The sequence below is a fragment of the Cuculus canorus genome, chromosome 12 (genome assembly GCF_017976375.1).
Source record: "Cuculus canorus isolate bCucCan1 chromosome 12, bCucCan1.pri, whole genome shotgun sequence".
Lineage (NCBI taxonomy): Eukaryota > Metazoa > Chordata > Aves > Cuculiformes > Cuculidae > Cuculus > Cuculus canorus.
The window spans coordinates 13,437,908-13,458,220 of NC_071412.1; the positions used below are offsets into that span (position 1 = coordinate 13,437,908).

Genomic DNA, 20,313 nt, shown 5'->3' on the forward strand with positions numbered 1-20,313 from the left:
GTCTGCCGGCACCCCAACATTCAGACAATGTGGAAAACAGCAAATCTGAAGCTTGAAAAGTTACTGAAGCTCTGGGTAAAATGAGCTCAGTGGTGCCAGCTCGATGACAGCTGGTGACATCCCAAAAGTGCTCAGCAGAGACACACATCTTTTGCCAGCAACCCTGGTTAGAAAAAGGGCTGCAATGGGAATCTGTGATGGTCCCACCCGTTTACTCAGACAAAAGGGCCCAGCAGCTGTGCCACCTGCCTGGGGACAACAGCTTGCAGATACTATAACCGAAACCCCCAGGAAGGGATGCTGGTCCTCTGTTTCTCCCTGCTGGTAAACCAAAAAGGGTGAGCAAAATCCTAGGCAGGCAGGGACTGCATTGTGTGTTCCCAAATCACCTTTAATCCTTCCCTTTCATGTTTGCTTTAATGAGCCTGAATCCACTCCCACTCCTCACTTAAAGCACAGAGTGCTGGAGAGTGGGAGCAAATTGCTGCCTCCCGGCATCTCCTTGTCTCCCCACACGCAGCTCCCTGCTTGGCCAAGGAGCAGGCGAACACTCCTCCAACCCAGAATGGCCGTGGGGCTAACGGAGCAGATTCGATTGAAAGCTGGAATATTTGCCTAAACATCACTGTTTCTCCCACACCTACTCAAAAGAGCCTGGGGCTGGGGCTGAGCCCCTTCCACCGTAGCCCTAAGACACCTTGGCTGGCTACAGCAGTGAAGCGTGCAGCCTCACTGCTCTTAAATCTATAGGGCAGGCGCATGTGGGGTCCAGCCCCACAGCTGCCCTGGCTCCCTCATCCCTATTTTCATTTTCCTAGTGCACAGCTCCAGCTCCAAACTGTTTTCAGCATTATTTTTTTTGTAATTATTGCTGCCAGTGCTCCTCATCGGTCCCAGCTTTGCTCTGGTTGTGATTGGGGAGGTATTGTACCTCTTGCAGACTTTGTTGGGCAGCCCGTGGCTGTCGGCGGGGTAGAAGCCCTCACGGCAGGCGGGGACGCAGCGCCAGTGCGGTGTGGGGGCCTCAGGGGTGCAAGGGGCACAGTCCTCCTCACCTGGCCCTGTGGGGACAAGAGAGAGGGTGGATGATGTGGGCGGTTTTGGAGACAAGAGACACATCGCACCAGCGTGGCCACAGCCCCCTGCGAGACCACAGAATGGTTTGGGTTTGAAGGGACCTTAAAGCTCATCCAGTTCCACCCCCCTGCCATGGGCAAGGACACCTCCCACTGGACCAGGCTGCTCAAAAACGCATCCAACCTGGCCTTGAACACCTCCATGGATGAGGCGGCCACGACTTCTCTGGGCAACCTTGGCCAGGGCCTCACCACCCTCACAGTAAATAATTTCTTCCTAATATCTAATCTAAATCTGTCCCTTTTCAGCTTAAAACCATTACCCCTTGTCCTATCCCTGCGCTCCCCGACATGTAGGGGCTCAGCATGGGACAGTACATCAAAATCCCCTCAGAGAATCAGCCACCGCTCCCAAGTGTGCACCGATTTGGCTTTCCCGCTTTAGGCAGAATAATACATGGAAAAAGATGCTAAATTGGGTTGCAGAGTTGGACAAGGGAAGGGCTCGGGACAGAAGCTGGGAAAGCAGAGGGCCCCACTCTGACACTGGTGCATTGTGGCTGGATGGCAAACGGTGGTGATGGAGGTGGTATTATTAGAGGCCTTCCACACACTGGGCTTGAAAAATGGTTATGCAGGAAAAGGAGACAAAAAAACCCTTGAAAAATAATTGTGGTGAAGTACATTTACACTGACTGGAATAAGAACTAGAAGGGAAGTAATTTTCTTAAGGGATTAAGAGCTTGTTCCCTTCCACAGTTGCCAACAAGATCAATAAATATTTTGGATTTAGTCTTATGAAATTGCCCATGTATGATAGATGAGATTCACACCACTGAACAAGAATTGTCTAGAGATCATATTATCATCAGATCTATGATGATTTCGAGGGCAGACACAAACATTAACAATGGAAAATAATTGGACTTTCAAGAAGCAAAAAAGGCAGGATTTAAAGGGAACGCCGAGCAACTTCAGGCAATGGGGAGATGCCAGCAGCGGCCAGCCTGGCCCCGTGGGGTGGCCAGGATAACGTGCCTTGGCTGCCTGACACTTTTATACCCTGCAAAACCATCTTCCATCACTCTGAGAGGGTTTTATGGCCTCCCCCGCAACCTTATTAAACTAAAGCACCTGGCTTCAGGGGAATCGGGAAGTAAAGAATGGCTCTAATAAAAATGTAAAAACTCCCTGAAACCCTTCCTAATATGAATATACTCCCAGCACCTTGCAGGATGTGCTGGAGAGCCGGGACTGCTTCCCTGCCGGCACACTCTGCCTTGGCTCAGGATGAGTACCACAGGCATCAGCTCGAGGTACGCGCGCTTGGGGGTTTTGCACGGGGATGCTGAGGAGCAAAGGACATACCTGTGGCAGCAGGGCAGGTCTCACACCGCCGGGGCTCCCGGCTGAGGTACATGGCAGGCTGACACTCCGGCACACAGCTCTCTCCTACCAAGCTGCCGGGAAAGCAGAGAGGACATTTGCACCAAAGCTACAAGCTTTGGGGACACGACATAGCCCATCCCCATCTCCACATCCCCCTGTCGCCTAGAGCAGCCTCAGCCTGCAGCGCAGAAGGCACTGGAAAGCCAGCTAGCACTTCAGGAGAAATTAAATTCTTGCTTGGCCCAAAGGGACAGCTGCAGGTTCCTTAATAAAGTATCCAGGAGGAAATAAAATTATTTTTTCCTGTGGGCAGCCAGCCTGGCTTGCCCAAAGACCTTTGCACCATGGGCCTCCTGGGAATAGAAGGAAATTGTTCAGTACCTTGGCTGGGCCGGTGCTGCTTTGCTGTGGCAGGGATGATTTGAAGTCCTGGCTTAAAAGGATATTGGACAATAAAAATCAAGCGCCATGCAGATTATGTCCAACAAGCGCCTCCACTTTTGCTTTTCCGAGGGAGTAGATAATCTTTTGGCAGCGGCAATTTCCATGTCTGAGACAGCCTTGCTGTTACATTATTCCTGGCCCACTTACAGCCCCTGAGTGATGCAAACTGCTATGGGATAGTAATTCCATGCGTGCTTGGAGATGGAAAACAGTGTCTTCCCAGTGCTGACACTGCTTGCCAGCATGGCTGGGTTCTGCATCCCACAGGAGTTGTGGGGCCAGCAGCAAGGACACCCGGGACTCCTCCCAGGGTCGGGGCTGCCCTACCTGCACCGGCCTACCTGGAAAACCACTATCCTACACTAACCCCACTCAACAGGTACATTGGGTAAAATTTTCCTGTGTGGATGAAGCAGAGGGAAGGGTTTCTGCATTTTCAGGGAGATTTTCAGCCTGCCTGGAGCAGCTCTGACAGAGCCACCTGAGACTTGGGAGGAAAGGTGCACTTCACAACAGGTGATGTAAATGTTTTCATTGCTCCCCCACCCCAAATTTTAGATTCTGTGACACCGGGAGCTGCTTTGGTTGCAGGACACTGAATTTGAATGTCATTTTTGGCTGAGGGTGTAGGACTCAGCCCATGAGCACACTGCTGCCTCTGCCACAGGGAAATCAGCAAGCACCATCCGTACCCAGAGCACAGCACTCACCCACTGCCCTGGCAAGCACTGGAGAAAATGAAATTAAATTTAAATCATACTTTTCGGCTAGGAAATGGACACAAAGCACCACCTTCAAATTCCCAGCTCCACACCACAGCTGTATTACGATGGAAGCAGGATCTCAGGTCTTTAATTCGCTCTCTAATTTACCATCAGTTTTCCCAAATTTAAACCACAGGTACCAACACTTCAGGTATAAACTCCTCCCACTCTGGTATTTTACCTGAATCCATCTTTGCATGCAGTACACTTGTCTGATTCGCCGACACATTTTTTACAGCTTTGATGACATTTCAGACAGCGTTTTTGACCTTTCAAAAAACAAAGCAAGGCAAGGAGAATAAAATCCGGACAGTGATTTGCAAGCAGCAGTTGGAGCTGCAAAGCCCCCTTGCACCCCAGTGCCAGCTCCCCGGGGTAGACAGGCACATCCCCTGCCCCAGCGGGCCCCTGCTATTGCAGATGACCTTATCTGTCATTGCTTGCTAAGAAGAAATATGCTTCGCAAGCAGCTGGTATCATTAATTAGAGTCTTCTAATTAAGAACCAAGTTGAATGCCTCTGCTTTGCACCACCCTCTGAACACCCAGTGGTTTTCCTCCTCCCTTTCCCAAGCAAAGCGGGTCAAAGGGGAAAATTCAAAGCCAATACTCAAAACTCAAGGTGTTTTCTCCACCCATAGCACTTAAAATAGAAGCAACCTCTGCTTATTCTCATGCTACAGCTTGCAAGTGATAAACATCCTTACGTTCCTCGGCGTAAAACCCAGGTGGACACAACACCACACAGGTGCTCATCTCCTGGTGATGGTAGAGGTTCCGCTTGCATGCCGTGCACTGGGTCGGGCCCCTCCCAACGCAGCGCTCACAGCCCTTGTAGCACCGGCGGCACCTCCGGGCACCTTTGTCACCAAAAAACCCTGCAGGGCATGAGCTCACGCACATCCTGGAGAAGGAATCGGAAGGAATCGAGAGAGGCCAGGCTTTGATGCCACCACTTGGCCACCACCCAGCATCCTGGCACCTACTGGTGTACCTTCACCCACAGTATACAGGGTATCCCTCAGCCTTGATGGTGATTTGGGCTCGTTTCCTTCTTATTCTTAAGATTTAGGGTGTCTTGAACATCGTGGCTCTGTAATAAGAACTGGGGACTCTCTTGACCAGCAACTCCATCTATGGATAAACTTACCCCATGCCAGCCCAAGAGAATGAAGAGTGGAAACCCCAGTCAGAAGTGATGTGGCACCTCAGCCAGCTGTCCCTTGGGCATGGGTGACCTTGGCCAGTGAAGCCAATGCTTCTTCCCAGCATGATTACATGGCCAAGATCCTTCGAGGCTCGCTAGCTCTGTGTCTCCCATATCATTGTACCCTAGTCCAAGGCAGGGATCCCCACACCTCCTCCTCCCTCATTTTCTTTCCCACGTATCTCTTCTTATGTACAAACATCTACACCGCAGCGCGAGCCCTGGGGAGAGGCACTGCCGCTGTCTGGGGACCCCACAGAGACACCCCACAACCCCTCACCTGCCAGTTTTCATGCTGCCCAGGCTGTAGTGGATGCAGTTCAAGCACTGGTCAGCATTGGGACCGTCGCATCCCTGGTCACCGCACTCGGGGTGGCATGGACCTGGGGAGGGAGAGATTGACTCAGTGAGGGGAGAGGCTGAGCATCTCCAGACCTGACTGCCAGGATGCTCTGATCACACTCTCCCTGGACCAATGGACATGGGGAAGGAGCTGGGGACCCTCCGCCTATCTTATCCTATCTCTATGATCTTACAGATCCTATCCTATCTGTCTTACAGTGCTGCACGGCTCTGGGTGCTCACCTCTCGTCCAGCTCATCCTCCCCAGCACAAATCCCATCCAACCATCCAACTGAACACCCTGACACAGGAGCAGCTTTGAAAGAGGAGCCAGACCTGGTCCTCGAGGACCAGCAGGGAAGCCCGCCTGTGCCCGCACCAGGGAGGAAGGTGGGCAGAGAATCTTTTTATACTCCTCAGACAGCTGCACCACCAATTTGTGGTGGGAGAGCTGGAATGGGGTGTTTTGCTACCTTCTAATTTCACCATCCTGCTGCCCTGTGCTGGCCGCAGGCACTACTCCTCCCAGCCCGCCTTGGCCCCAGGCAGGATCAGGCCTTGTGGCTCCCCCTCATTGGCATTTTCCCAGGTACTTCAGGGAGGACAACATCGCAGCTCAGACAGCACTTACCTGCGTACTCCTCCTCTTCCTCCACCACCTCCACCTGGCTCTGCAGGAAGGCAGCTCTCGATGGCTCCATTTCCGATGCTGACACCTCCAGCATCCTCCCACGGGACTGGGGGCTGCCCAGTGCACTGTAGGGGTGCTCAGCTGTCCCATAGAAGAGGAGGCTCCACTCCCTCAGCTTACCTGTGGGGCAGACACAATATCACTCATCCTTCCTGTTCCCCATTCCACTCATCCCCAGGGATCCAGTTTTGGGGGAAGGAGGAGGATGGACCAGATCATCAAGGCTTTCCCACTGGTGCAGCAATGCAGAAGCAAACAAAGAACACCCAGAAACATCGATGAGCCTCTGAGCTCCTAGCTGTCTGAAGCATCTACAAGGGATTTTTAATTCTATTTTATTTATTATAACTCAGCTGATGCACCACAGCATCACCACAGCCTTCACACTCAATGTGCGGTGAGAACCATTAGCTTTAAAAGCTCCATAATGGAGGATTATTTCTGCCCAACGACAGCTGCCTGGCACACACCGGATTATTTCTTGCTGCTGTTGTTCCAGCCACTCCTTTGTCTGACATGTCAGAGGTCTGAGCTAGCCTGGTGTCCCCTGAAACACTCATGGCCACTGGAGCCTGTGCTGCACTGAGGACTGGGGATGACCCATGCCAGGGTCTTCTCCAAACCACCACTTCGGGGAGACGGTCCAAAAAACGCTGCTGCTTCTTTCCAGTGCTGTTTTTCTTTCAATTCTCCATCAACACAAGCCACTTCATGCCTGCAGCACACTCGGCTTTAACCACTAATCCCTGTGTTTCCAGGAAGGGCTTAAAACTTCCAACACCCAAATCCCTCGGCTCTCTGGAAGCGCTGAGAGTACCCACCTGCCGCAAGCGAGCAGCGCTGGCATGGAGTGAGTATGGGCGGCATTAGCCAGCAAAAAGCTCAGCCACATGCCTTCTCCAAAAGAATTTGCTTTAAATCTAAAGGGTCCTATGTGAGAAAACCCCGCGCTGCGCAGGGCTGATTGTTGGGGATGCAGCACTGCCAGTGACAGGACACTCGTAGGATTTCATTTGTATTAAATTAACTAATCTAATTGGTTTAATTTAATGGTATTAAATTAACATTTAAGACCCATTTCTGCTGCAGGCTGGGAGCATCTTCCCTTTTTTTCCTTCTGCTTTGCCCTCTCTGCTTCAAACCCAGTGCAGACCTTTTGAGGGGAGTGACGTAACACACTCCTTTTCGTTTAGTTTTGCAAACCCAGGTAAAGCTGAGCCCTGATGCCTGTGAGGGGCTCAGAAATACCTTTTGCAAACTTCAGTACAGGAGAAAAAGCAGCTCTGTGGGTGCTTTGCTGCAGCTCCCAAGTTCAAAAGATTTTGGGCGAAGGCAGCAAACAAAACCACTTCTGCACAATGAACTCCCACGTGCGCCAGAAACTTGCATGGGGGAGGTTTTTAATATACTCTTGGCTTCCTATCAATGAGCGTGTGGATTTTAACCCTCGCACAACACACGCCAGCCCCAGACAGGATACTTCATGTCTGGTGCCACCAGCAGGCAAGGCAGCTGCCCTTTCCCAGCGGCGCCGGATCCTCCAGCCCAGCTCCTTTGCCAGGAGGGGGTCAGGGAGCAGGCGCCCAAGCTGGGGAGAGAGGTGACACAGCAGGCTTGGGGACATGCAGGGGGCCAGGCTGAGCCCAGCTACCCCCTGCCAGTGCATGGCAGCCCAGGGAGGATGTCTGTCCAACCATCTATCCATTCATCCACAGCCTGAGGGGCATCGTCCGCTTGTGCCATTGCACAACCAGCCCACGCGCCAGATGTCCCAGCAGTGAAGCAAAACAAACAAACAATAATTACAGCTCTTGGGTTTCCTCATTTTGACTCATTACAGTTTAATTTTGGAAACCTGGCTCTTGGTTGCAACAAGCTTGCTCATAGGAGAAAACCTGCTTCTGGCTCAGCCAGACCGGTAGGCTCCCGCGCTCGGAGCTTGAGTTTTATCCCCATTTTTTAAAAATTTGGGCAATAAAGTTTTGATGAAGACCTTAAAATGTGCAGCAAAAGTTTTGGCTAAACAAGCAGCCTGCAAAGATCTTTGAGGACGAGGGGGACCAGCAGGCACCGGGGAAAACGGGTGCTTGTGGATCCTTACCTTGCACTGTGGGGTTGCGCACTTTGGATGGCGTGTCATGGATCTCTAGGGTCCACTCCCCTGCTGCCCGCTCCCCCCAGCAGTGGACAGTCATGAACTCCCAGCCCTTGAACCCCTCGTTGGAGTGGTCAAACACCCTGCAACAGTAACGCCATGCATCAAAAAGTGTGACTTTGAACATCTTATTTAATCAGAAAATGTAGATAGGTAATTAAGGATTTTATGGACGTCCCTGCCACTCTTGCACAGAGCCTTCCTGCAGCCAAGACCCAAGCATGCCCTCACCTTCAAAAAAAACAAAGCAAACTCGCAGCAACCCCTTATACAAGGATGCTGCCCAGCCCAGGCATGTGCTGGTTCCAGCTGCTCTTACCTCCTGGCGAGAAGCTGCGACCTGGTCCCCGCTGGAGAGATGAGGCTGATCTGGAGGTCACCTCGGCGTGGATGAGAGATGCTGAGCCGCACCACGACATGCTCCAGGTAGAGGACATGCTGGTCACGGTGCTCAGCGCAGGCGTTGCTGAGGGTGCTGGCGCGCAGCACATGGTCTGCACGGATGTACCTGCCAGGGATAGGAAGAGCATCACATCAGGGACAGCAGTGCTCCCTGGTTCCCGGTGGCTCAGGTACCAGGTTATGTTTGAACCTGGTCTCCTACTGCTTCATAGCAAAAATTATCTCATCCTCCATTGCAACACAGTGTCCTAGCACAGGAATTTGCTGAATTGCTCGATGGTAATGAGATGGGTTTGAACTGCCTCTAAGATCTATGCCTTATGGGCTGCAAGGGTACTTCATTGTTATAATTATCAGCACAGCGCTCCTCTTTGGGTTGTAATTAGTGTCTGTATCAGATAAATAATTTTGTAAGCACATTTGGCTCCAATTCATTGCTGTTTTGCATACGCAAGTCTTTCTGAAGGGACTGCTTTGCTGATGAACAACTCAACTTGCTCTACAGCCAGGCAAGGCTTTACCAGGAGTATTCATTTGGTCAGATCCCTGATCCCACTCTTTAACTTAGCAGGGACAGACCTACCAAGGATGAGACGGGAACCTAAACTGGTTTGAACCTCAACCCAAATTCCAAGAGACCTCAGACAATGGAAATTTGGGAATCCTTGCAACAATTCTTGGTGTCTTTCATTGAGAGGAAGTGTTTGGTGGAAGAGGAAGGAAAGTCCTATGCGTTACTGCTCATGTAGGACACAGTGGGTGAGTTGTTTTTGGTCTCTCAGCATCAGCCCTCAAAAATTCCCTGCTGATCGTTCATCTGGGAAGTGAAAGCATGCTAAAAGGTAAAATAAATCACCTGCCATCAAAGATGGTCCCAGAGAGCCCTCACGGACACACTCTGAGCTGAGCCATAGGCACAGGCCCCGGGTGGGCTGTTTTGTGTCAATAAACAGACCTCAGGATGATGGTCGGGTCTCTCTGACTACAAAATCCTTTAAAAAAATCCTTAAAACCTTGCCTGCGCCTGGGCTTCTCCTGGCCACCCCAACTCCAAATTTCCATTTCCAGATGTTAGGAGAGCAGCCGAGCCTTTGCATCACAAGAGCTGGCTCCTCTAAAGCTCCTTCCAAGTGGCCACATGCCCCAGGAGAGCCCCCCCAGCCCATGACACTCACTTGGGCACCCTGTCCAGGCTTCCCATGCAGACGTGCTGTGGAGGGACCGACTTCCACTTCCTGGCTTCCACCACAATAGCATCTGCATCCACCAGACCAAAGCCATATAGATGGCTAACTGGAAAGAGAGAAGACTCAGAAACCCACTGCCTTCCAAGCAGGGCCCAGCAGCTCCTCCTCAGAGCTCAGAGGAGCACCTTCCAACCACCACAGAAGGTGTGGAGTTGACTCCATTGGGGTATACGGTGCTTCAACATGCAGAGCTCATCACCCTGGCTTACACACCAAATCCACATTGGCACCAGGGAAAATCCACCACCAGGAGCAGCCTACCAAAAGGATCAGCCAACACTGCAGCTCAGAACAGCCTCCACCAAACAAGGCTTCCAAACATCTTGCCCCATGAATTACTGCCCCCTCCACCCTTTGCTCAACAGCCTCATGAGTAGGAGCCCCCAGGCCAGCTGAGAGTGGCCATCCATGGTGAGTGCTACCAAGAGCGAAGCTCTAGGGACACCTTTATTTTCTCTTGTGCAGCCATTGTCACCAAAATGAAAATGCCTTTGTCTCTGTGGCCCCTCACCTTTATACCCTGCGCCGTTGGTCTTCCAGTCATCTGCTCGCAGGTGCACCGGCCGTGAAGTTTTGACCAGCAGATGCTGGACGTCCCTCCAGGTGAGCAGTGGGCTGCAACAACACATGGCTCATGGTTTGACTCTACCACCTCCCGTCTTTCCAGCTCCATTGGGTTACCCTTCCCCCTCCCAAGCTCCTTCCTGCTCCAAAAGATTATGAATTGATGATTTAAATGCTAATGCCCTGCCTGGAGGCTGGCCATCACCTGGGGTGCCCCAGCAGAGTTGGGTGCCGCAGGGAGGGATGCCGAGTGCCCACAGGCACTGCAGGATTTATTCCTGGCCAAGAGTACTTAACTCTGCAACGTATAACTGGAGCAAATGAGGAAGGTTCTCTCCATTTTCTTGTAGGAAATTGGGAATGAAGCACATCCCAAGGCAAGGTACCTGGCTCAGCAACTCACTGACATGTGCTGCTGAGAAAACATTCCCTGTATAGGAAGAACAGCTGGGAAAAAACTTGCCCTGCTCACTCAAGAGCAAAATGAAACCCAAAGTGTTTCCAATCCCTCTCCTAGGTAGGGTATGCATGAGGTTTGTATGTTTAGGGCGCCTGACACTGAGCACTGTGTGCTTCTGAGCCCTACCAGACCCCAGCCTAGGGCGATTGCTGAAGAATATTTTACGCTTTCATACAGTTAGTTCTTCAGCATCTCGAGCTGGGATTTATTGCTCTCAAGTAACATTTAGGGTAAGAAATTCAATTTATCCATTCTTGTCATAATGGAGTGCCTGAGCACCAAGCTCTGGTACTTAATGTTGTGTTTTATGCCTCAACTAAACAATTCAAAAATTACATCTAAACCTCTTAATATATTTGTAATGAAACTGGCATCTCTGGAAACGCGCTCACCCAACCTAGACACTGGGATTAAACTAGAGGAGAGGGAACGGAGCCGATATGTCATGATGGCTGTCTCCAGACACGAGCACAACACTGTCCTGGGGCTTATTCACAGCCTTATTTTCACCCCATTAAAAAATTAATAATAGTGAGAAGCTCATGAGAAGATGCTCTACGGATCAACACAGGGATGCCCAAGGGGTGAGGCTGGTCCCCAGCAAGGGCTGCTCCTGGGCTGGGGAACCACGATAGGACCAGGATGGGGACAGGAGGGAAAGAGCAGCTCTTTTGAACCAGGGAGCATGTCGCTGCTGCTCATGCTGTGTGGGTGTTTGACATTATGCAAAAGTAGTCCTTTTCCCCCAGAAATGAAAACCATCCCTTCTACAGACATTTTCCATTTTTCCTTGATGTTTTCTGACTTTTTTTCCCCAGGAAGTATTTATATAACTCCTGTTGGAGCCGGCTGTCAGGGGTTTCAACGCACCAAATGAAAAGCCTGACTTATCTCACCAACCCCAACTTTTCAACAGATGGCAACAAGTGAAGAATTAGCTCAATAAAACACCTGCAGGGAGATTAGAAGCAAAACAACAACACTGTACCAATCCTTGCCAAAAAAGAGCAATTTAGAATAACTTTACCCCATTCTGAGTAGCTCCAGAGGTAAAAAAAAATCTTATTTTCTTTTTGATTTTGCTTGCCAGCTACTAAATTTGGAAACATCCCCTCGCAAGCTGGTGATGAGGTTACACTTACTTTGCCTCCAAAGCCAAGGCTATGATGCCTGCAACCATGGGGGCAGACACCGAGGTGCCGGTGTGGCCGTCCGTGCAGCGGTGCCGGAGGTCTGTGGTGACCTGTGGAGAGAGGAGCTGCAGCCCCGTGCTGCTGGAGGTGCTCCCCGCGTGGGCGCTACCCCATCGAGCACCCCAGGTTTGCTTAGGATGTTGCCAGTGAAGAGCTGAGCCTGCAGGTGCCCAAACCTGCTGCAGCTCCCACACCGCCAGGGTGCTCTGAGCCCCAAAAAGGGGGTGCAGAGACATTTGGCACATGAGGGAACACCTCTGCCCATGTTTTGTTTTGCTTAAAGGTGCAAAAACTATTAGAAAGTTGAAAAAGGGTCAATTTTACAGTGGGTCAGCTGGAGGAGAAGCTGTGTATGGAGCAGTGCGAGCAGGGCTGGATACACACTTAGGGCTGCATGTTGAGCTGTGCCATATTAAAGGATTTCCCTAAAAGCTCTGATTCCTGGTGTTGGACAGGAATTTCCATTTGCGGGGTGGGGTGGGGGAGGGAAGGGAAAAAAGCCATTACTGTTTTTTTTTCGTTTTAGGGCACACCCCTAAAGCTCAGAGACACCAAAAGCTCAGAGAGGGGAGGTAGGCAAAGACATGCCCAGTCAGTTACATTTTTAAAAGGCTCCTGGATTTTGATTTATTTAATCTGGTGATTTTTGAAGGAGGGAAGGATGTGCCACCTGTTTTTGTCAAAAAACTTATTTAGGTGGAAAACTCCCTCCCAGCTCAGGTAAGGCACGGTGCTGGTGGGGGATGTTTTGAACCCAAGGTTCAGATGATGCATGGGGACATCAGTAATGAAAGGCCTTGCTGTGATGAGACCACAGCAGCCACTGGAACAGGGCAAATACAGCCTGGGAGGCAGGGAAAAGCAGGTTCATCCACAGGTGCACACACTTTCAGGCAATTCCTGGGCTCCAAAAAGTCTCTTCTCCCCATCTGAGATTCTCACATCCTTGCCAAATGCTCCGTCCTCCCTCTTTTACCTTTCTCAGACTAAAAATCCTCAAAATGCCCTTTTTTTTTAAGCGAAGGCACAATGAGCCAGCGCTTTGGGGGACAGGTAAATATTTGCACTGGTATTTTTGCAAACCTCCAGCCCTTTCACCCATTTACCAGGGAAAACGCCCACATCCCTGAGCTCTTCCCAAGGACCAGAGCAATTTTGGCCCCACTGTAAAAAAGGAGGAGCAAAACCCACTCTGCAGGGCTGAGCTCTTAGAACCGAGCTACCATCTAGCCCAGCCATGCAGAAAACACCCATGGGATGCTGCCACACTCAGTATTGAGGTAAAACTTACAATTTTCCGCTCATAAAAAGCCCCACTGCTGTAGGTGGTGGCAAGGGTGGAGGCGCACTCTTCCAGGTACCAGGGTTTGTAGCCGTTCTCGGTGGTGCTGCTGATGGAGATGGTGTAGATGCTGTTGGTGTAGCCATCACAGGAGCAGTAGTCACCCTCTCTGCCACCGTTCCCTGATGCCCAGACGAAAATGGATCCCAAGCCCCTGCGGCCCTGTAGGCAGAGAGGGACAAAGGGTTAGAGGAGGTGTTGGACCAGGATGAGAGACCATCACAGCATGGCGAGAAGGGGACAGCCCTCCCCCAAAGCTGGGATGCCATCAATAAGCCTGATTTTGGGGTCTTGAAGTAGGGGTTTGGTTAGGGTGGAAGGATGGGTCCCATCCTGCCCAGCGCTCAAGTCCCCTGGATCAGCCCCCGCAAATGTGTCCCTCGACTCTGCCAGCCTTAGTTTCACAGGCAGCGACTCTTCATGAGGATGGAAGAGCCTCCAGCAATGGGAATTTTGGCATCTTCCATGGGGTCTCCTGAGGGAAAACATCTTGGGTGTTCAGCACCCCTGGACCAGGTGGTAACACCCGGCACAACACTTTCTGGGGTGCAGCGATGGCTCCGCAGGATGAACCACCAGGAAACACTCCAAACCCCACGTCTCACTTTCCCCAAGCCCACAAAGTCCCTCACCGCCCTCCCCCCAAAATCACCAGAAACCTTCCCCTAGCCTATGTTTTATGTTCCTTTGATTTGTTTTTTAATCCTAGCCTTTTCTCCCCATGGCTTGGCAGGAACATCTGATGGAGCCATCCCACTGGGTACAGCTGCAGGAGCCCACCAGGAACTGGGGGGGTGGGAAGGGTGCGCCAGCTGCCCAGACCTCCCCGGAGCCAGGGGGAAAATCCCGCCTGGAAGCAGTGGCCGTGATGCCAACGAGGGGCCCCGAACGAAGCTGAAAGTGTGGGGGAGAACCACTCCATCCTCCTTCCACCTGGGATGCCTGCACTCCTGGAATAACCCAGCCCTGGGTGGCGGGGGTTCAAGAACAGGGTGCTACAGTCCCAAGGGAGGATTTTGGTGACCCGAGGGGGTTTGGGGCAGGAAATGAAGTGGCTGGTTCGCTTCCCTGCCCCACAAGGCACGGCTCGCCGGGGAGGGCGGCAAGCTGCTGGGCTTGGCAGGCGATGGAAGCACACGGCGGCGGAGCAGCCTCATCTTCCCCACAGCTGCTCCTGCCACGGAGAGATTTCAGTGCTAGCCTGGACAGATCTGGTGTTTACCTTCCTCCCACTGCTCTGTGGCAGCTTCCTCCACAAAAAATAATAATAATAATAATAATAAAGCAGCTTTGCTCTGAGGAATTCACCAGGATTTATTGTGGGTTTTAAGTGCCAGAGGAGAGGGATCGTTTATTACCTGTCTCGCCCCCCTCCTGGGGCAGAGGCTCTCTGAGCTGACCCTGCCTCTGGATACACAGGCTAAGTCAGGCTCTTTCCTTACTTTAAGTTTTCATTATCTGGGCTGCCTCCTGGCCAAACTGGGTGGGTATTTTCCTAGCAAAGATTTAATAGAGCTGTCTGGAGCTCTGCAAGAAAAAGTGCAATCGCAAAGGGAATTATTGCCCTGGCCCGCATCACGGAGAGCTCGACACAGCTTGTCAGCCCACCAAGTCTGCTGCTGGCATCTCCAATCCTGCTTTCCAGGGTTTCCTGGATCTTCGAGGCAGCAGCATCCCAGCCCACGTGCTTGGCGCAGGCAGCAACTGTCCAGCTCTCCAACACTAAAATCCACCCGTCTCCAAGAAGCAGCCCTGCTGCATGCAACCCAGGCTTTCCTAAGTCACCAATAAGAGGAATAAACCCAGGCACTGATTGCCAAAGATGTGTGGAGACGTAGTAATAATTTCAACTGGGATAAACAGACAGGAACCCCAGATCTCCCTTGCATCCTGCACCCCGAGGATCAGAGCCAAGAGTGCCGAGAAAGGCTGCTCGGTCCTGTCCCAAACCCAGGTCCCTGGGATGCCCGGGCAGGTAGCCAGCATGGTTGCACAAGGACACAAACAGGCACATAAATGACACTACAGCAACACACATCTAACACCTGACAGCGTTTCCCAGCAGAACGAGAGCTCACCGCATATTGCGACTCCCTTGAATTGGGAAAAAAACCACACTTTTCCCCTCTGCTCTCAAACAAGAGCAAACAACTACCAAGATTTCCACGAGCAGACCTCAAACACTCAACTTCCTTATTTGCCATCTTCCTAAGTCAACACCATCCCAGCAACGGGTGCCTGGCCACTATAAAACCTGGATCCGAGCACCATTTAAACCAGGGAATCCCTGCCCAGCCAAGGCTGGGGATGATCTGGCTCACCCCAGCAGCACATCGGTCAGATGCAGGATGCACAGCATCTCCCCGCTTCTGCAGCACCATTGGGGCTTCGGTGTTTGCCCAACGGCACTTCATGAGAGCCCAGGATAAATATCCCCTCGTTAGCTTGGGAACTAATAAGGTGTGGCAGGAGGAGTGAGAAACAAGATGATAAATTACCCCAGCGCAGTCCTATCGCTAATAGATAAAGGTTATTTTAATGTTTCCATTAAAAACTCAATTTTAAGGATTTATAACTCAGTTACAGCTGTTTGCTTCGGCTGAAGGTGGCGGTTAACTATCTGCTCGCAGCTTTCCTGGTTATATAGGAGGAAGAAGTTGGAAATTAAGAGCTGCGTGTGCGAAATAGTAGGTGCTGCAAACATAGATGGTAGTAGGGGACAAGGGCAGGAGTGGCAGGGTCTGGTGTTCCCCAAGAGACAGAAAGAAGCATCCCGAAAGAGGGGCGAGTACCCTGCTGCCGCCCATTTGCTCCCACACGGGAAAATAAGGTCTAAAGAGCAGCTTGTTCCCCTGTATTTACACAGCGTGAACTTCCCAGCGCTTCAATGGATTCCTCGGCAGGCTCACCGCCCCGGCAGGAAATCAAGTAAATAGTGGGAAAAACACTCCACCCTATTTTTAGATAACAAGCAGGCTGCATCGCCCCAGCCCGCAGCTGCCCCGAGTCCCGGTGTGCTGCGAGAAGAAGCAGCAGAGGCAGGAATGGAGGCAGGGAGCGAAGCAGGGGGTTTCAACGCCCAGCCTGCGGCTGCTGGCAGCAAAACCCAACCCCAAATTGACCAAAGCACCCAGGGAACACCCACTGCACAGCCCTGAGCTGCTGTGACACTTACCTATAGCACCCACTGAGCTGCCAAGAAAGTTGTGGTTTTTTTCTCAATGGTTTTAGCTAATATTGGGCCTTTTTTAGAAGTGCCCAAAAAAGGATGGGGTGTGGGAAGGCCAAGACATCCCCAGCGGGGACTGACAGCTGCCAATCACACCTGGTATTGGCTGAGCCCCTCTTGCTGGAGGGCTTCAGAGACAATAATCTGAATTTTCCCTGCACCTCCATGACTGGATCCTGTTGCTGCACCCATGTCCCACCCTGCCCATGATGCAGCTGCTTGTTCCGAGTGGAAAACCAGGGAAACGCCTAATGTGATGGAGATCCCCAGGAAAGGATATTGGGATGCAGAGGAGGGTGAAGGAGAGTGGAGGAAGATGCAGAGGGGGCAGCCACTTCCCTCTGCGCTGGGACCCAGAGGGGACATTTTGAGGTGCAAAGTCACCCCTCCAAGAACCTTCTTGGGTTTCTTAAGCCCGGCAGAGCTTTGCAATTCAGCCTGGGCCCTGCCTGCTCTGCTGGGGCTGGCACTGCCGGATGTTCCCACCGGGACCGGTTATGCCGAGGGGTCCCACCGGCGCTGCACCATCACCAGGCACCTCCCGCTGTCACCACCCTCAGCCACAAAATCCACCGGAGCTCTTAAGGACGCCGGAGAAAAACTAGGAAAAATTAGAGATGATTCACCCCTCCCACCCCAGCCCTAAGTGTTGGCATCACCTCGGGAGGCTGAGCCGCCCGTTCCCGTGCCGGACCTCGGGCTAGCCCCGGCCCCGGCACGTGTTCCCCATGGGGCAGGAGGAGGAGGGCGAGCGCGTCTGGGCGCTGCGGGATCCACACCTTTTTAATGCCATGCTCAAAAGCCTGCTTGGCCAATAGACCAGGTCCATCAACTGTCTTCCCATCATCATCTGGCCCCCAGCTCGCGCTGTAAATGTCAATGTAATCGGGTCTGATGCCAAGCGACTTCGCTTCAACAACATCTGTTACATCGCCATCTAACATACGAATGCCTAAAAGCACAAAAACATCAGACATTAGGGCTTAATGGCTTGGATGAAAGTGCGAGGATTGCAATCAAAGGGCTTTGTTAACAGCGGCAGAAACCGCACGGCTCAGGCACGCCTGGAATAGCTTCAACCCGCGGCCCCGTGCGCTAACAAACCCGGCAGCGGGAAGCTGGGGAGCTATTTTGGAAAGCTCTCTGTGTTGTTGACTTTACGGCAAGTGATGGAAGCAGTGGGTTACAATTAGTGGGGATTGGGCTGTGGGAGCACTGTGCACTCCCCAGCAGCAAAATCCCTCAGCTAAAAACCTTCCCCCCTCTTCTAATTGATTAGCCAACTAATTTCTCCAGCTGGAAGATACCAGCATTTCCCCAGAGCTCACAGACCCCGCTTTGGCCACACCAGCAGGATGAAGCTTCGCCCCACAAGTGAGGGCGGCTGTGACCATCCCTGGACCCTGTGTCTGCTCAGCTGATGCCAGCAATGCCAGGAACAGGGAAAAGCCTCAGGAGAAGTCCCAGGCTGCAGTTTGCACAGCCACAATCAGAGCCAGGACCCCAACCCATGTCAGGACGATGCTGCCACTTGGGATAACCTTACTCTCTTCCAGCTGGGAATATCAGCAGGTGCCAGCCGCAGTGGCTTGCAGGCAGAGCCCACCAGCTCTCATGGGAGCTCCAGCCACCAACAGGGGGGTTACAACCCCCATCACTCCCTATCACCCTTTCCCTGCTGGATTACCCCCTCCACACAGCACACAGAGGGTGCCAGGCACCCTAAACAGAAACAGCCCCTGTAGGAACGGAGAGACTCAAAATTTCAGCATCATATTTTGCCAGCCAGAGAGAGTCTGGTTTATAAAAATGCATTTCCCTTTCCACATGCATTTTTTCTTTAAGCAAACAACTGTAGGCAGATGTCATTACAGCTGCAGCTGTGCTCTGGACACCAGTCAACTCAAATATCTCTTTCCGACGCTGTCCCCTACCCGCCAAAACAAGCTTAGAAATATAAAGCCAGGGAGCAGAGCAGTTCCCAAAAACTTCTTCGTTGTGTTAACAAGAAAACACAAGGAGAAGGGGAGAAAAGCTGAGCCTGGTATTTGAGCCGCACTTGTCTGCGGTGCAGCTTGCAAAACCAGCCGAGGGTTGGCATGTTCATCAGCGAGCCCAAGTCAGCTCAAAGTCAGCCCAAAGCCAGAGTCAGCCCAGAGTCAAGCACTCACAATGCAGGACCCCTCCCCAGTTTAATAATGGGGGGCAGGAGGGAGCGGGGAAGGATGCTGCAAAATAAACGAGCTCTTTGCCACGCAGGGAGCAATACTGGCCTTCGAAGCAAGCATTTGAGGAGAGGGGAAAGGAGGAGGAGGAATGGCAGGAACCCGCTTTGTTTCTTGAGCAGCAATGTATTTTGCCCGCAGCAAATGAAAAGCAACGCAAGAGTGCTGAAGAGCAGCCAGTAAAATTAGATGGTTGCTCTCTGAGTGTGACAAATAGGCTTCCCCAACAAGTTGTGCTCATTAATCGCTGTTTTATTTGCGTAATCCATCTAAAATCAATCTCACTGCGGCTATAGTGCATTTTCTTCCACGATCCCAAACTTGATATGGCTACAGACTTTATTTGTCCCCTTTGTCTGTTCACGTTGTGGGAAGCCCATGGCCCCCAGCCCATGGCCACGTGCCTCGCATCTCTCCAGACCTCCCCAGCACACCCCCAAGGCATGGCACTCGATAAAGGAAGCAAATTAAAATGAGACCCATAGGTCGTTATAAAGTCAACAAGTAACTATCAAGCGTACAGCTGCTGCAGAGAAATGGGCTTGGAAAGGAGCATGAAGGTAATGGCCTGATCCTGCAGGATACAAAACTGCCTTAGACCTCACCAGGAGCTTTATTTTGCTTTGCTGCTGCTGCTCGGTGCTTGCTTGGAGATGGTTTTTTAGAGGCAAGAAGCCTCTAAGAAGCAAGAAGCCATCCCACATGCAGGCGGCACAGGGGATGGGAAAGGATGGGATGGGATGAGGTGCAATGAGGAGACACGCCAATGCCTTTACAGCCCCTGCCACTCCCCCACTCCCCTCCCCAGAGTTATTTCATCCCTTGGGAGGTTTTCCAGCACAGGGAACCACTGACGCTGCTTGGTCAGGAGCAGGACTCCCTGTGGCCATTGCTCCTGTGCAGACACAACCCTAAAAACAGCTCCTTCTTTCACAGCCAGGATAAATAAGGCGAGAGAAGGAATTAAGCCCCAAATCCACCCATGGGCAGCTGGGTCCATGCTCCTGACAGTGACTTCTCCCAGCATCAGGGCGGCAGGAGAGGTTGCAGTAAAAGCCCCTCTCCTGTTCCAGCCATGCCAGGGATGGGGCAAAACCCCCAGCAAGGACCCAACTCCAGGCATTTATCCCCTACACGGTCCCACCAACCATGCAGATGGGACACTGCACTCTTATCCTCCCCCAGCACCCTCTTCTCCCCAGTGGGCACTATACCAGCTGGGTTGGCCAGAGCAGCCCCAGCTCAAACCTACCTCCAAACCAGCCAGGCTAATACAAACGAACTCTACAGTGCAAATTACCATCAGGATCCAATTTGGTGATAAAGGTTCATTTGCTTCCTGCAGTTTGTGTTACTCGAGGGACCGTGCTAAGGGCCCTCCACCTCCTTGCTGATTTCTCCATATGAGTATTCCATGGATCTCCCCAGCCCCGCTGTTCCAAGCAGCTCATCTGCAGACATTAACCTCACAAACAAACTCTGAAGCTAAACCATCACTGCTGACCATAGCAAATGCAGCCACCCCGAGGCCAGTCCCCTACATGAGCAGCTGTAGACCATTGGGGTGAATCCACTACGTCCTCG

General features: G+C 51.9%; 1 protein-coding gene across 2 annotated transcripts in view; it reads right to left on the reverse strand.

Annotated features, from left to right (window-relative positions):
• PCSK6 (proprotein convertase subtilisin/kexin type 6) overlaps positions 1–20,313 on the reverse strand; it is a 36,835-nt gene that overhangs the window by 2,264 nt on the left and 14,258 nt on the right. The window contains exons 7-19 of one of the 2 annotated variants that reach the window (XM_054077596.1): positions 17,284–17,456; positions 13,225–13,437; positions 11,883–11,983; positions 10,228–10,331; positions 9,645–9,762; positions 8,387–8,575; positions 8,014–8,150; positions 5,853–6,032; positions 5,160–5,262; positions 4,380–4,576; positions 3,855–3,942; positions 2,445–2,536; positions 932–1,061 (exon numbers count right to left, since the gene is read on the reverse strand). In XM_054077596.1, coding sequence (XP_053933571.1) covers positions 932–1,061; positions 2,445–2,536; positions 3,855–3,942; positions 4,380–4,576; positions 5,160–5,262; positions 5,853–6,032; positions 8,014–8,150; positions 8,387–8,575; positions 9,645–9,762; positions 10,228–10,331; positions 11,883–11,983; positions 13,225–13,437; positions 17,284–17,456 — 1,825 coding nt within the window. Of the gene's footprint in view, positions 1–931; positions 1,062–2,444; positions 2,537–3,854; positions 3,943–4,379; positions 4,577–5,159; positions 5,263–5,852; positions 6,033–8,013; positions 8,151–8,386; positions 8,576–9,644; positions 9,763–10,227; positions 10,332–11,882; positions 11,984–13,224; positions 13,438–17,283; positions 17,457–20,313 lie in introns of those variants that run through there. The other variant, XR_008451852.1, reaches the window with a different exon arrangement.